General features: G+C 42.6%; 1 protein-coding gene across 1 annotated transcript in view; it reads left to right on the forward strand.

Annotated features, from left to right (window-relative positions):
• The window catches only part of LOC129740152 (tudor domain-containing protein 6), a 360,358-nt gene extending 346,143 nt beyond the window's left edge, over positions 1-14,215 (forward strand). Inside the window, exons 3-8 of the mRNA XM_055731764.1 lie at positions 4,207-5,672; positions 5,751-6,241; positions 6,309-7,126; positions 7,188-7,613; positions 8,271-9,056; positions 13,007-14,215. Coding sequence (XP_055587739.1) covers positions 4,207-5,672; positions 5,751-6,241; positions 6,309-7,126; positions 7,188-7,613; positions 8,271-9,056; positions 13,007-13,966 — 4,947 coding nt within the window. The 3' untranslated portion in view covers positions 13,967-14,215. The remainder of the gene's footprint in view (positions 1-4,206; positions 5,673-5,750; positions 6,242-6,308; positions 7,127-7,187; positions 7,614-8,270; positions 9,057-13,006) is intronic.
• The last annotated feature ends 2,321 nt before the right edge of the window (positions 14,216-16,536 follow it).

Here is a 16,536-nt window from a genome sequence, read left to right on the forward strand (position 1 = left end):
CGTCCTTTTTTTCTATAGGGTATTCTATATTTATATGCTAATTTTAGTGGGTGATTGGGTTCCCTCCTTTTAATGTGACCAAAATAGGTAATACGGTTTATTCTTACTCTTCGGTTAATAGTTTTGCCCTTGAGCGCCTTCCTTATATTCAGAATTTTATTTTTTGTATCTCTACATGTTTCCCATATTTCTTTTATGATAATTTTTTCGTATCTCGCTAATTGATTCCTGCTTCTTTTTTTTTTTTTTTTTTTTTTTTAAGAGCAGGGAAAAGCCCCCGGGAGTTGATCTTATTTAAAAAATGGAAGACCATGCTCCCGAAGGCATAAAACCTCCTCACTATTTATTATTATTTTTTTTTTGTTACTTCTTTTCATAATTTACAATATTTCGATCGCACATAATTTCTTTCTTCACTATAACAATTTTCACATTTCTTGCTTGGTGGTGGTAATTGGTGGCGGCTTGGTGGCGGTTTGGTGGGGCGATTTGGTGGCGGGTGGTGGCGGATGGTGGCTAGCGGAGAGGGAGTATACAGAAAATTTGTATTGTGGCGATTAGTGGCAGATATTTTCCAAGTGAGGAATTTGATTTTTTTTAAGTCCCCAGTGAGATTGCTCTCTGTTAAGGGAACTAGTTCGAGCTGGTTCACAACTTAATTAGTTTTACTTTACTTTAGTTCAGGAAGCTTGTAAGGTTGGTTTTCAGGTGGATTTTGACTTGACGCTTGAAACTAGCTTTGTTCGTTACATGTTTCAGGAATGCTGGGAGATTATTGTACTTCATTCTGCTGTAGTATTCAGGCGATCTTTTCATTTTCTCCGTGTTGGCTCTCCTAGTTGCTATATTTCCTCTTGAGCGTGTTGGAAATCTGTGGTTCAGATGCTGGATTTGTTGGTTGTGATGGAAAAGCGGATTGTACAGTTTGTTGTGGATCTGAATCACACTTTGAAGTTCTCTTAAAGCGGCTATTGGTAGTATCGAGTGCGAGGCTTCTTGGTATAGATCGTGGGAGGAGAAAAGTCTTGGCCGTTTATAAACTGCTTTTAAGCATCGGTTCTGCATGGCTTGAAGAGGTCTGATGTAGCTTTTCCTAGCAGCTCCCCAAATCGAGACCATGTATTGTAACTTGGATTGCACAAATGCATGATACACACAGGTTAGTTGTTTAGAAGGAACGAATCTCGAAATCTTCCATATGATGCTGTGTATGGCACTTAGTTCATTTCTAAGGCCATCTATATGCGCGTTCCATCTAATCTGCTCGTCGAACTTTAGGCCTAGGTATTTGAAAGTTTTAACTTGTTCAATAATTGTGGTTCCAACTTTCAGCTGATTGTGGCTCTCAGAAGGTCGATTCGTGGATCTAAAGATGACATATTTTGTCTTATCCAGGTTGAGCGAGAGGAGGTTTGCATCAAAATATTCCTGAAGTTTTTCTAAATCAGTCGACATCTGGGAAATTATCGTTCCAACATCGGTGTGCTCGTAGGACAGTGAAGTATCGTCAGCAAACAGTCTGGGTTTACCATGTAAATGTAATTTTTGCAGATCGTTTACATAGAGGATGAACAAAAGAGGCCCTAGATTGCTGCCTTGAGGAACTCCAACAGACAAGTTACATAGATCACTGGTTGACTGGTTTATTTGGACGTATTGTTTCCGGTTGGTTAAATAACTCCCAAAAAGGGAATTCGCACTACCTCTGATTCCACAAGATTCTAGTTTGCGGAGAAGAATAGTCTGGTCGATCGTGTCAAAAGCCTTCTTCAAATCTAGGAACAAAACTCCCATGAATTTTCTGCTATCAAGGGCATTGTGGATTGCATCCACTAGCTCAGAGGCTGCTGTCAGGGTACTCGATCCTTCGCGAAAGCCATATTGATAGGTGTACAGGATGTTGTGGTGCTTCAGGAATTGCGAGACACGATCAGCTTCTTTTAGTAAGGGCTGCTACTTTTGTTCCGTACAGCAAACCTGTCTGTAGTATTGTTTTGTAAATTAACAATCCTATTTCCCAGGATGGCTTGAATTTTTTACAGAACTGTATCACACATTTTGCACTGTGTATTCTTTCCCATTTAAAAATATCGTTTCCTTCTGTCTTCCTTTTTCATTTGGGATTCTGATCATCACTTGACTTTTCCTGTTGTTGATTACCAGCCCTACTTCTTTTAATTCTATTTCCAGTTCCTTAACAATATCTTCTAAGTCCTTTTTGCTGTCGGTAATGATAAGCAGATCATCCGCGTATGCTAGTAGCAATGGTATTCCTATGTGCCCTACCGTCAGCAATTTCAGTCTTTTGACCTTTTCCGCCATTTTTTTGATCACATGCTCTATCACTAAGTTGAAAATATATGGGGATAGTGGTACCTCACGCAGCCAAAAGTAGTCAAAAATAATATAGAAACGTTATATGAAAAATGGCAATTTTGGTCAAGTTTAAATGTAAATAAAAAGCTTTAAAAAACACTTCTCCAGTTTTTTGATATAATGTAGATTTTAACATGTTCTTTCAAACAAATTAAAGTTTGAATTTTTTGGTTTGCTCCATTTGAAGTTATGGCTCATACAAAACGGCCATTTTTGAACACAAAGTTCATGATAACTACGAATCAAAAGCAGATATTAGAAATCTGTTTGCTACAAAAGATGCGCATAATGATTTGCTAAATACTTGCTGAACTCATGATTTTGATAAGTTGACACCCAACAAAGTTATAACAAAAAAACTTGTTTTTGTAGGACCACCCTAACTTGTACACGAAAAATCATCATAAAACCTAAACGTTAATAGATAGACATTCAAAATCTTCTACAAAGTTTCATCAATTATGTTGTTCTACATAATTGCTGAACATAATACAGCACTATCTCATCACAGTAAAAAATAATTTTCGTATCTAAGGAGTTTTATGAACCACCCTAAAAATAATTCATTCAAAAGTAACACCTTGTAATGTCAACTTTGTCTTGGACACCAAATGTCTTAAACCTAGGGCAAGAGCGCAAATAATTGTTTCCCGCTAAATTTCATTTCTGGACCACTGTGCAGTGTTGGAAGCTGGAGAAAATGATGTTTCCCTGAAAATTCATTTAAAACTACGCACAAATGTTTTCATACTAATTGGGTTGTATGATAAGACCATTTCTATCAACTTAAGCTTCGAAATAAGTTGGAGAACGAAAGTGATTTGACTAACTAAAAGTCATATCCAAGTATTGAAAATGCAAAAATCGCTATTTGGGAACCATGAATCGAAGGTACATTGGTATGTGTGCGAACAGCATTTGCATTGCACCTGTAACACCTGCTTACTACAAAAAATATAATTTTAATAATATTAACAAATGTATTGGATCTGAATCTCAGAACAGATTTCAAACAGCTTTGATCTGTTAAGGTTTAGGTCAAATTCTAATGAATCAATCTAAAGTAACACTGTTTCAAAATTTGATTTTTTTAACATTACCTATATCATGAAGAGGGTTAAATCCCTAAAATTGATTGATTTTTTGTAAAACTACTAAATAAATCAAAATGAAGCTTCTTCAATATTCTATTTAAACACATTTCGTGTATTCAAATGATGATTTTAAAAGAAGGAATCAGATCAAATTCATATATTCCATTTCATCCCCTTTTCAAATTATGTTTATTACTATGATATTTTCACAGATGGTTTTTGAAAAAATTTCAACAAAAACTAAAGCAGGAAAATTGTTATTTTAAATGAAAGTATGATAAACGATCTCCTTTTTACTGTTTGCTGTCCTGGAGTTTCTGCTCATCCGAAATCCGGTCCGAAACAAAACATTGTTTTGCGCTACATTTTCGATGATCTTTGGAAATGAGAGCATCCTACAACTACTCAATAAGACGTGAAAGGCCTTGAGAATAAAGCGTCAATAAACTATAAAAAAAAACTCCTACTCAAGTCGGAGCTGGCAAGCGGAGATGAGATTTCCTTCGAAATCCATCGTGGAGAAGGTTTCTTTTTATCCTCGTAACCTCACTGATAAGAAAGAGACTTTTCGAAGATTTTTCTGGAGATGAACTCACTTTCTGTTACTCCAGATTAAAACGAAGAACGTCAGTCAATTTTAATTGTTGTCTTGAATTGTAAAACTGTATTACATGACTCTTCTTCGAGCAAACGATAACATTATTCAATATATGTTTTTCCTTTCTCCTACTTTCAGAATCTGGAACTGGTGCAGGAGCAGCAGCAAAAGTACGCCGACAAAACGGTATCCGACATTACCGATTACTTTTTCTCGCTCCACAACGTCCTACAGTCGGTTGAGAATGAACTTCTGTTGACCGTCAAAAACACCTACCAAAAAATGCACAAAGAAGTGATCGACTCGGCCAAGCAGCTGGCCACAGCGGAACGATCCCTATACCGATCGATCGACCAGTTAAAGACGTTCCAGGTGGCACTCCCCCGACAAACTCTGCTTTCGGAGATCATCAAAGAGATGAATGAGCAATTGCACACGATGCAAATTACGGACTCGGTTAAAAGAACTAACGAAAATCCGTTCCGCTTCCAGGAGCGTGAACCGCTGCGTAAAGAAATTCACAAATACTTTGAGCTGTACTGTAACCCGTTCGGTTACTGTCACAAAATGACCACATTCTACCAGCCTAGCTCGTTGCTGGAGCCCATAGAATCTCCGGAACCGCAAAACCTGGACTCTCTAGCAGTCGTTCCGACAATTTCGATGCCAACGATCAGCTCGGACCTGGCCAACACATCCAACATATCGGATCACTCGCTGGGCGCCGACATGGACATCAGCAGTTCACCACCTCCTTCAGCTGCAGCTACGTTACCTGAGACTACGGTGAAGCCGAAACTCAACATAGTGGAATTGGTCAGAACTAAGGACAACAAATATAAAGGTGACACTGGTCGAGTTAGAAACCTCCACCATGATTCCATACTGCCACCGGGTTGTGAGAGGATCAGTGTCAGCCCTGAGGTAGAATTCGTACCGAATCCATCTCCATCTTCGGTGCGTCCCAATAGTGTGGCCAGCAAAGGCCAAGCACCATCTTCGCAGAAGAGTTTGAGCAGACGGGTAAGTCAGGGACGTCTTAATTCTAAGAGCTCCGTTACGACGATCCATAGCAGTCCAAGGTCTCCGGCTGTCGAAGCCGCTGCAGGTGCTGCCAATTCCGTTGCTAAGGAAACCCGAAAACCTGAGATGGAGATTAACCCAATTAACCCGGACAATGCAACGTTCATCAAGTACAGTCAGAAGGTGAACGTGACCTGTGTAGAGAGTCCTGGCAAGTTCTACGTTCAGAATCAGTGCTTCAAATCGATCGTTAACGAGCTTTGTCAAGATGAGGGCGAGTCGGCCAGTGAACCGGATCAGATTGCCATTGGAGAGCTGTATTTGGTGCACCCGAGCTCCGAAACCAAGTGGTACCGGGCCAAGGTTCTTAGCCGATCACGGCACAGCAAAAAGTACAGGGTGATGTTCATCGACTACGGACGAACGGAGGAGGTTACGAGTGCGCAAATTCGGGATCTGAGCGAGGAACTGCGGGAATTCGAGGCCGGTGCCTACGAGTGTATGCTGTACGATCTGATTCCAGTCTCAGGAAAGAAGTGGACCCCGGAAGCACGCCAAATTATGATCGATTTCATCGACAAGTAAGTACCGGATCATTTTACTTCAGTTTTATTGAGAGTAGCACTTATATATATATATATATATTTCCCAACATACAGCAAACAAATGATCATGTACCTGGTTGAGAACGATGAAAACAGCAAGTATCCTATGCATGTGGATCTGTTCTCACAAACCGTTGACAGTCCGAAGTCGCTACGTGGTGCCCTCGTCTACCTTAATCTTGCCAAGGTAGATCCTAGTCCGGAGAGACGATCGGAAATCGCCATTCGTAAGATCGATCAGCTGGAGAAAACTTTGACGAAGTGGAGTTCCGAGTACAAAAGACGCTTCACGGCACCGGAGCTTGAGCGGGACGACGTATTCAAGGTCCACCTGACGTACTCCGTTTCGCCGAGTGAGTTCTACATCAGCAAAACCACTTGGAGTATACAGACCCAAAAGTTGCAGTCCGAGTTGACGCAGTACTGCAACAAGGAGGCAAAGGTCGCCTATCACCCTCACGTGGGCATGGTTTGTGCATTTGTAGAACGTGATGCTTACGATCAGCAGACTTGGCGTCGAGGACTGGTTGTTAAGGTCGGCGAAGGTAAGTTAACCCTAAAAGTCTTCAATTGTGTGGGAATTCGTTCACAGGTTAAATGTTTTGCTTTCAGCACACTGCGAAATCCTCTCGGTTGACACGGGGCATAAGCTGATCATCACATGGCAGGACATTCGGTATCTACCGAAGCAATTTTGTCAACAGCCAGAGTTGGCTGTCCGCTGCAAGTTGATGGACATTACCCCCTTCAAGCAGCACAACTATCGATGGACCGACGAAACGATCCGGGAGTTTAATCGAATCGCCAACGTGCCGTCTGCGTTCCAGGTATTTGTCGGAAGTCGGGATGTCATCGACCGCTGCTACGAGGTAGCCCTGTATATGGTCAAGAAGAAACACGACGTCTGTGTGAACGCGCTCATGGTGAAAAACGGATTTGCGGTGTCCACTGGTCGGGAAAGTCTGATGGTGGAGCACATCAAAGACGTTATGGAAGAACCGACTCCGAAACTCGATCTAACCGTGGCCAGTGGAAGTGGCCAGAACAGTAATCGCAGCAAGGGCAACTCATCGGAGAAGAAGCAAACCCGTGCGAGGGTAGAACTTTTGCGCATCGTTTCGCCCGGTGAGTTCTACGTTACTCTGATCAAGAACGCCAGCGGCATTGACCGGATGCAGGAAGAAATCCAGAACAAGATGGAAGACAAAATGGACGAAGGCGACGACAAGACTATCTGGAACATTGACGAGCTATGTCTGGTGTTCCCGACGGCAGTTCTAGGTAACGAGCGAATCAGCTGCGAATGGTACCGAGCTCGGGTGATTGAGATCGTCGACAGTAGCAACTACACAGTATTTTTGATCGACAAAGCCTTCACGATGTGTGTCCATTACACGAATATGTGCGTAATTCCCCCAGGTCTTAAGCAGGCAAGTTTTACGTGTTTTGTTCCGTCGAGAGAAGGGTCACTAACCTTGACTTTTTTTACAGGTCCATCCCGCAGCCATTCGATGCTTCCTTGCTTGTGTAGTCCCAACTGCTAATCAAACTACCTGGAGCCCATCGGTCATTGACGCGTTCAAGGTGGCAATCGATAAGTTCGAAGGGTTCGCCATTTCGCTTCACGGTCGTAGCATTGAGAACAGTCTGCCGGTGATTCTGTGGGGTCTGACGGCTTCGAATGCGAACGCCCTTTCGCCGCACATGTTCGATTACACCAACATCAACAATACGCTGGTGAAGTACGGGTACGTGCATCTGAAGGAGAAGTTCCAACCGCTTGCGTCGGCCGGTTCGGTCGAGGATGAGCTGGCCCGTTTGACGCAGGCCTTCGATCGGTTCATCGAGGAACTGGACGTAGTGATGGAGGAAAAGTCCGAGGAACCCAGCATATCGAACTCGTGTGAGCTGTATAAGGTAAGTGATTGTTGTAGACTTCCGCTTCGATATTTGTTGGGTGTTTTGCGTCATAGATGTTTGTGTGTCCTTTGATCTATAGAAAAGACCTGGAATGTAAACACGGTATTCAAGATTATATTTCTTGAGGGAGACAACTACGTAATGGTACCAACTGGCATTTTTATTGATTTGATGTTGAAGGCTTGTTGAGTTTTGAAGACTAGCTGTGTTTCTAAATGACTTCTGACCTTTTGAAGACGTGACTGCCGTTTGAAGACCTAACAAGCTTTTGAAGTCCTGACAACATTTTGAAGTCCTGACGACCTTTGAAGGAACTGACGACGCTTTAATGAAACGAGGACCCTTTTAAAGGCAGAAAGATCTTTCAAACATCTGACGACTTTTCAAAGACCTAACGATTTTCTAAAGACCTGTCGAACTTCAATAAACCGGATGACCTTTTGAATAACTGACGACCTCACAAAACATGACGACCTTTTAAAGACTTTAAGACCTTATGGCGATATGGCGAGGGTCATCGTCGTTACCTAATATTCTTTAGAGTGACATGTACTAAATCGTGAAACACCGTTGATTTGAATTCATCTGTCAATTAGATGCAAAATTCAGAAAAGTAAGATATTTTCACAACTTCATTTCCATTTCCAAACTTAGGAAGAGCTCTCGACCGAACCAACCCCTATCGAGCAGTGGCTGCCAGCCAAGCCGATCGATAAGAACATTTTCGTTGCCGTTGCAACGTACGTGGACAACAACGGAGTGATCTATTTGCACGACGTCGAGCGGGAACCTTTTCTGACGGCGATGAGGAAGATCATCAATGACAAGTACGGCGATTCGCAACCGGTGAGTGGCCATAAATTCTTTGCCAACGGTGAACCATGTCTGGCACGGTTCCACCTGGACAATCATTTCTACCGAGCAGTGGTCCGGAAGGCGATCAGCCCCATCCGGTACAAGGTCCAGTTTGTGGATTACGGAAACATTGAGGAGTGCAACTTCGAGGAACTCAGGAAGGAGGTCATATGTGGTAAAGTCCCAACAATGGTCAATCGATATCGGCTGTCGGATGTAGCACCACTGGGAGACAAAGGCATCTGGGACATCGAGGTGCTGGACGCGATGCATTCGCTCATCGTCGGCAAACAGTGCCAGGTGCGGGTCGATACCGATATGGACTACTCCAACACCGATGTGGTTCCGTGCTTCCTGAAAGTGACCGGTGAGGTGACGATAGACGTTTCGGACTACCTGCTGCGGCATAAGCTGGTTGCCAAGAAGCGAGAGATTTTCGCCGAAAAAGTTGACATCCTGTACGATCCGCACAGCAACCTCCAGGAAGGTAGCAGTGAGGCCGCCAAGGGAAAGCCCAGCAGTCGACTGAGGATTGCGGCCAATTTTGGCACCGAATCAACAAACACCAACAGCGGCAGTGAAGAGGTAAGTGTTTTTTTTCTAAGGTAACTTGTCGACATTAATCTCCGATTGATGACCTTTCGAACGCCTCACAACCCGTTTTTGTATTCGAAGGCGCTGACCTTTCATAAGTTAAAAGACTTTCTGAAGTCCTGACAACTTTCTGAAGGACTGATAATTTTCCGAAGGCCTCACGGCTTGTCGTATGGATGACAAACAGTGCAACCATCTGACGAAGTGCGAAGACCTGACGAACTTTCGGATGCCTCATGATATTTTGAAGTCCTGTCGATCTTTCTAAGGTCTGTAGACTTTTCATAAGCCTGGCTATCATTTTAACACCAGACTGAAGGTCTGATGGTTTTTGAAGGCCCTGACAATCTTCAGGAGGCCTTCCGAATGATTGACCATTTTTCGAAAGCATTTTGAATGCGAAACAACTTTTCGTAGTCGCCTGACAAGGGCCTGTTGATATCTCGAAGGCCTGGCGATCTTTTGAATTCCCGATGATTTTCCTTGAGCCTCATGATCCTTTTATCGCTTGACTACGTTTCGAGTGTCTGAGAAGGTCAGAGAAAAAAAAAATGGTCTGACAACTTTTCGAAGTCCTAACGATCTTTTGAAGACCCGCCGATCTTTCGAATAGCTGTTGATCTTTCAAAAGCCTGACGACTATTCGATAGTTTGACAAACAGGTCTGGCAACCTCTCGAAAAGCTGACGGCCTTCTGAAGACCTGTGAAAGTTTTTTTAAGGCCTGACGATTTCTCGAAAGCTTGACGACGTTCCGTAGAAAGCCTGACGATTTTTCTACTATTTGAAGCCCTTACAAAGGTCTTACGATGTTTCGAATTCCTAATGACCTTTTGATGGTCTATTGAAAGGTTGACGCCCTTTTTAAGGCCTGATGATCATCCAAAGGCTTGATAATCTTGCGAAAGGCAGACGACCTTTCCAAGCGTTGAAAATTTTGCCAAGGTCTGACGATCTTTTGAAGGCCTGATGACCATTTGGAGGCTTAACAACCTTTCGAGGCCTGATGATCTTTCCGAAGGTTTGTCGAATTACTGAAGACCTGAGCTTTTTACAAAAACATGACGATTTTTCGAGGGCCTGATGACATTTTCAGGCCTGCCAATTACCCGAAGTTGGCCTTATGATCTTCTGAAGGTCTGACGAATTACTGAAGGTCTGAGCTTTTTCCAAAGACATGACCACTTTTCGGAGGCCTGATGACTTTTTCAGGCCTGTCAACTATTCAAAGATTTGACGACGTTTCGAAGGCCTGATGATGCCTGATGACCTTTCGAAAGCTTGACTTCTCAAAAGCTTGACGATCTTCCGTAGAAAGCCGAACAAATTTTCCACTGCTCGACGCCCTTGCAAAGGTCTTACGATCTTTCGAAGGCCAGACGACCTCTTCAAGGCCTATCAACCTTCCGAAATTCTGACGATTTTTTGAATGTCTGATAACGTTCTTATGATCTATTGAAAGGTTGACGACCTTTTCAAGGCTTGATGACCTCTCAAAGGCTAGATAAGCTTTCAAAGGGCTGACAACCTTTCAAAGAGTTGACAGTCTTCCTTACGTCTGACGACCTTTTGAACGCCTGGCGACCTTTTAAAGTCCTGATGACCATTTAAAGGCTTGATGAGCTTCCAAAGGCCTGACGACCTTTGGAAGGTCTGACGAATTACTGAAGGCCTGAGCTTTTTCCAAAGTCCTGACGGCGCGGCGGCGTTTCGAAGGCCTGAAGACCATTCCAAGATTTGACCTGGTGACCTTTCAAAGACCTGATGACATTTTTGGGCCTGACGATTATTATAAGATTTGACGACGTTTCGAAGGCCTGAAGATGCCTGACGACCTTTCGAAAGCCTAACTTTTCGAAGGCTTGACGACCTTCCGTAGAAAACCTGCCGATTTTTCAACTGCTCGATGCCCTTGCAAAGGTCTAACGATCTTTCGAAGACCTGACGACCTTTTGAAGTCCGGACAAAATGCCTGATGACCTTATGATGATCTATTGAAAGGTTGACGACCTTTTCAAAGCCTGATGACCATTCAAAGGCTTGATAATCTTTCAAAGGGCAGACGACCTTTCCAAGAGTTGACAATCTTCCTAACGTCTGATGACCTTTTGAAGGCCTGACGGCCATTTGAAGGCTTGATAACCTTTCGAAGGCCTGATGAGCTTCCGAAGGCCTGATGATCTTTCGAAGTTCTGGTGAATTACTGAAGGCGTGAGCTATTCCAAAGACATGGTGACCTTTCGAAGGCCTAATGACATTTTAAGGCCTATCGACTATCCGAAGATTTGACGACGTTTCGAAGGCCGGATAAAGCCTGACAACCTTTCGAAGGCCTAATGACATTTTAAGGTCTGACGACTTCTCGAAAATTTGACGACGTTTCGAAGGCCTGAAGATGCCTGACGACCTTTCGAAAGCTTGACTTCTCGAAAGCTTAACGACCTTCCTTAGAATGCCTTACGATTTTTCAACTGCCTTGACGATTTTTCAACTGCTGATCTTCCGAAGGCCTGACAACCTTCCAAAATCATTACGATTTTTCGAATTCCTGATGATCTAGTGCAATGTTGACGTTCTTTTCAAGGCCTGATGACCATTCAAAGGCTTGATAATCTTTTAAAGGGCTGACGACCTTTCAAAGAGTTGATAATCTTCTTAAGGTCTGAAGACCTTTTGATGGCTTGACAACCTTTCAAAGACCTGAAGGTCTGACGAATTCTTTAAGGCATGATTATTTTCCAAAGATCTGACGACCTTTCGAAGGCCTGATGGCATTTTTATTCCTGAAGACCATTCGAAGATTTGCCTACGTTTCGAAGGCTTGATGATGCTAATGAATGATGTTAGCCTGATGAAGGTCTGACCTTTTGAAGTCTTGACAACCTTCCAAAATCCTTACAGTTTTTCGAATGCCTCATGACCTTCTCAGATGATCTATTGAAAGGTTGGTGACCTTTTCAAGACCTGATGATCATTCAAAGGCCTGATAATCTTTCAAAGGGCAGACGACCTTTCAAAGAGTTCACAATCTTCCTAAGGTTTGACGACCTTTTGAAAGCCTGAAGACATTTCAATGCCTAACGACCTTTCGAAGATTTGACGACGTTTCGAAGGCCTGATGATGCCTGACGACCTTTCGAAATCTTGACTTCTCAAAAGCTTGACGACCTTCCGTAGAAAGCCTGGCGATTTTTTAACTGTTCGACGCCCTTGCAAAGGTTTAACGACCTTTCAAAGGCCTGACGATATTTTGAAGTCCTGAAAACTTTCCAAAAACATTAAGATTTTTCGAATGCCTGATGACCTTCTGATGACCTACTGAAAGGTTGACGATCTTTTCAAGCCCTAATGACCATTCGAAGGTCGGATAATCTTTCGAAGGGCTGACGACCTTTCTAAGGTCTGATGACATTTTGAAGGGCTGACGACCATTTGAAGGCTTGACAATCTTGGGAAGGCCTGATGAGCTTTCGAAGGCCTGATGATCTTGCGAAGCTCTGCCGAATCACTGAAGGCCTGAGCTTTTTCCATAGGCCTGATGACCTTTCGAAGGCCTGATGACATTTTCAGGCCTGACCACCATTCGAAGATTTGACGAACTTTCGAAAGCCTGACGACCCTTCAATGGCTTACGACAAAGTTCAGAAAGCCTGACTACCTTTCGAAGACATGACAAGTTTTCGGAGGCTGATGATCTATCGAAGGCCTGATAACCTTTTGTAGCCCTGACAATCTTCTGAAACTCTTTCGCCTTACAACTTTCCTAAATGGCCTTTCATTGTTCTGAGGATATTTAAAAAAAACTGATAGAATCCTCAAACCTAAAAGAAACCCACCTACAGCTTTACAATAGAAAGTTAGAATTTTCTGAATTTACAGTTTCAATTTGTTTACCCATATGATTCTCCGTTAACATTTGTTTTCGATACCACCCTTCTTTAGGCTGGCGTTAAACCGAAAAGCAGCGAAGCCAGCAATCAGGACTTGGAAGACCTGCTCCAGCGGGTCGCCGCCGAGCAAGATCCGGACGCGGAGGAATTCGAGGACACCAGCGGTATCGATTTGAACAAGGTACAGTATTTCTGTAGCTATCAGGACATCAAGCTGGAGATGGAGTCCGACCCGGAGGACGGGGAGCTGTCCGAGGAGGAGCGGAAGACCGCTGAGGACGGAACCGAGAACGGTTCCAATCTGTCGTTCAATCCGAACGATTTCGATACATCGACCCAGATCGATCCACCGCTGGAAATGACCCGGCCAACCGTCAATGGGTTCCCGCAGTTCGAGGTGGATGAAACGATTAGTGGCTTCTATTGCGAGGTCACGAACCTGATTGACCCCTTCAATTTGTACGTGTTTCCGCTGATGGATGATCACGTGAAGCGGATGAAAGAGTTGATGGCAAAAATTCAATGCTACGCTCGGAAGCATCGCACTTGCTCCGACATCGAGGAGAAAATGCCTTGTCTGGCGTTGTTCAAGCAGGACAATTTCTGGTACCGGGGACTTATCGAAGAGTACATTCCGAATCGCGGCGAAGTGCGCATCTTCTACGTAGATTACCTGAACAAGGAAACGGTTAGTGTGCGTGATATCCTGAAGTGTCCGGTAAATCTACGGAGAGTTCCCCTTCGGAACGTTCAAGTCAAGCTACACGCCCTGAAAGCCAACTCGCGACTCCGCGAGCCGGACATAATGCGTAAGCTAGTTGAGCTTATCGAAGGTAAGCGCATCTACGTCAAGGTGATCCGCCACACGCTCATACCCGAGGTGGAGCTCTACACCGACGCCAAGTGTACCAGTCTAATCTACCAGCAGATGTTGAAAGAAAAGTATTTCCTACCGGGAAGTGAAGCGCCTTCGAAGGCGCCCACGGATTTCTCTTCCTCCTTTTTAAAGTAGGTCGATTAGAGCTTTTCAATTAACCATTCATTTTTTCCCCTTTTCGAGTGAAATAAGTGATGACACACTCGAAATTTCCCCCAATATAGACGTTTTCCTCTTTTTTTTAAATGTTAAAACAATAATACAGTGACTGACTGGTTCAAACAAGATCGTTATGAGAAATGAAAGCCTTTTTTCCATGCTGTACCAACTAATGCGTTACCTCGACTATAGAATGAGATTTGAAATAAAGAAGCGAATAAATATTAGGTCGTTTTATTCCAATATTTTAGTTATTTCTTCGAACGAGTCCAAAAAAGGAGAAAATACTAAGTTGGTGTCGCGCTTAAAGACATTTTTAAGTTTGAGTTAAAATTAACATTAATGTTTTCCCCGTCCAATGAAATGTTTTTCGTAACCGGAATTAATAGTTCATTGTAACTGATAGGCTACGTTCAAGTTAATAAATTACAAATTTAACTGTTTAAAGTTCTTTGTTCTGTAACATTTGTTTTTTTTGTAATAATTTTATTTGAAATGGTTCATACTTTTAGGTTTTAAGGAGTCAAACTCGTTTTTTTTCTTAGATTAACACCTTTTTACAGGAAAAAGGAAGACAGAAAGGGAAATACCTATATGCTATTTTTTTTTAATTCGAAAGACAATTGTGCTTGACCAACCAGTAATGGATGTGATACAAATATGTTGTGATTAAAATAAAAAAAATAAATATTTGTACTTGATTATCTATCTACACATTTAAACTGATTTTTTTTAAAGTTGCTAATTTTTTCAAACAACTTATACACACGCAAGGATAATAATGTCCTACCTAAAACATCAATTTATTTTTATGGATTGACAGTTTGCTGAAATTCATCCAAAATGAATTTTGCTCAACGAACGTACATACTCAGGTGATGCAAATCTGATAGATTTCATGCACAATTTGTTTACATTAGTTTTAAAATTCTAAGAGTAAACGCATTTGGATTTATTTGATAAGTATTTTAATTTGTGTTTTCAATAAGCCCAAGTATTCTTATCAACAACAAAGGTAATTTTCTGTCTGTTTTGGTTCAATCTAATTTTAAGCATAAATTTATGCTTCACCTACCTTTATATTTCATTGGTGTTTGAACGTGTATTCATTCGCAAAGTAAAGAATGAAAAACAAAACAAACGTTTTGATTCCAAGTGTACCTGGAGAGCCCATATTGAGTATCTGAAAGGAAAATGCCAGCAAAGGATCAATTTTCTCCGATCAATCACTGGCACCTGGTGGGGAGCCCACCCAGAAGATCTTATAAAACTATACCGAACAACTATTCTCTCAGTGATGGAATATGGTAGCATCTGTTTCCAGTCAGCTGCCAAAACTCACCTTATCAAACTCGAGCGCATCCAATACCGTTGTCTCCGCATTGCTTTGGGATGTATGCCATCAACGCATAACATGAGTCTTGAAGTTTTGGCGGGAATACTCCCTCTAAAAGATCGGTTCAATCTACTTTCTCTGCGGTTCCTCATCAGGTGTGAGGTCATGAACCCATTGGTGATTGTAAATTTTGAAAGGCTACTCGAGCAAAATCTTCACAGCAAATATATGTCTATATACCATGTTCTCATGTCAATGCAGGTAAACCCTTCTTCGTATTCTCCCACTCGTGTTTGTAGCCCTGACTACGACAATTCTTCTGTCCAGTTTGATATGTCTATGCAGCAGGAAATTCGTGGAATCCCGGATCCGCATCGTCCACTTTTGATTCCAAGAATTTTCGAAGCTAAATATAGACACGTCAATGCTGACAAAATGTACTTTACCGATGGATCACTTATAGAGGAAGCAACAGGATTTGGAGTGTTCAACGAAATATTTAGCGCCTCTTACAGTCTCCAGTCACCATGTTCTGTGTACATCGCAGAGTTAGCTGCTATTCATTGCGCTCTGGATAATATCGCTGCTCGACCTGTGGAACACTACTTTATTATAACTGATAGTCTCAGCTCTGTTGAAGCAATCCGCTCCATAAGACCAGGAAAATTCACGCCGTACTTCATCGAAAAGATACGCTATATATTGACTACTTTATCAAGACGTTGCTTTTCCATCACCTTTGTCTGGGTCCCCTCACATTGCTCGATAGTAGGCAATGAGAGGGCAGATTCCCTTGCAAAGGTGGGTGCGGTGGAAGGCAACATTTACCAGCGTGAAATCGTATTCAACGAATTCTACTTCTTGGCTCGGAGAAACTCTCTTATCAACTGGCAGCGCAGATGGGACGAGGATGACAAGGGTCGGTGGCTTCACTCGATTATCCCAAAGGTAAGCCTTAACCCTGGTTTAATAGATTGAACCTGAGTCGGGATTTTATTCGTATATTTTCCCGTCTCATGTCCAATCATTCTTCCTTGAATGCGGTACTCTATCGTATAAACATTGCTGGCAGCAATTTATGCGGTTGCGGCCTAGGTTACCATGACATCGAGCATATTGTTTGGTCGTGTGAGGACCACCTTTTCGCCAGATCGAACTTCATAGATTCCCTTCGGGCCCGAGGAAAACCACCTGACGTTCCAGTGAGGGA

Source organism: Uranotaenia lowii, chromosome 1 (assembly GCF_029784155.1).
Source record: "Uranotaenia lowii strain MFRU-FL chromosome 1, ASM2978415v1, whole genome shotgun sequence".
Taxonomy (NCBI): domain Eukaryota; kingdom Metazoa; phylum Arthropoda; class Insecta; order Diptera; family Culicidae; genus Uranotaenia; species Uranotaenia lowii.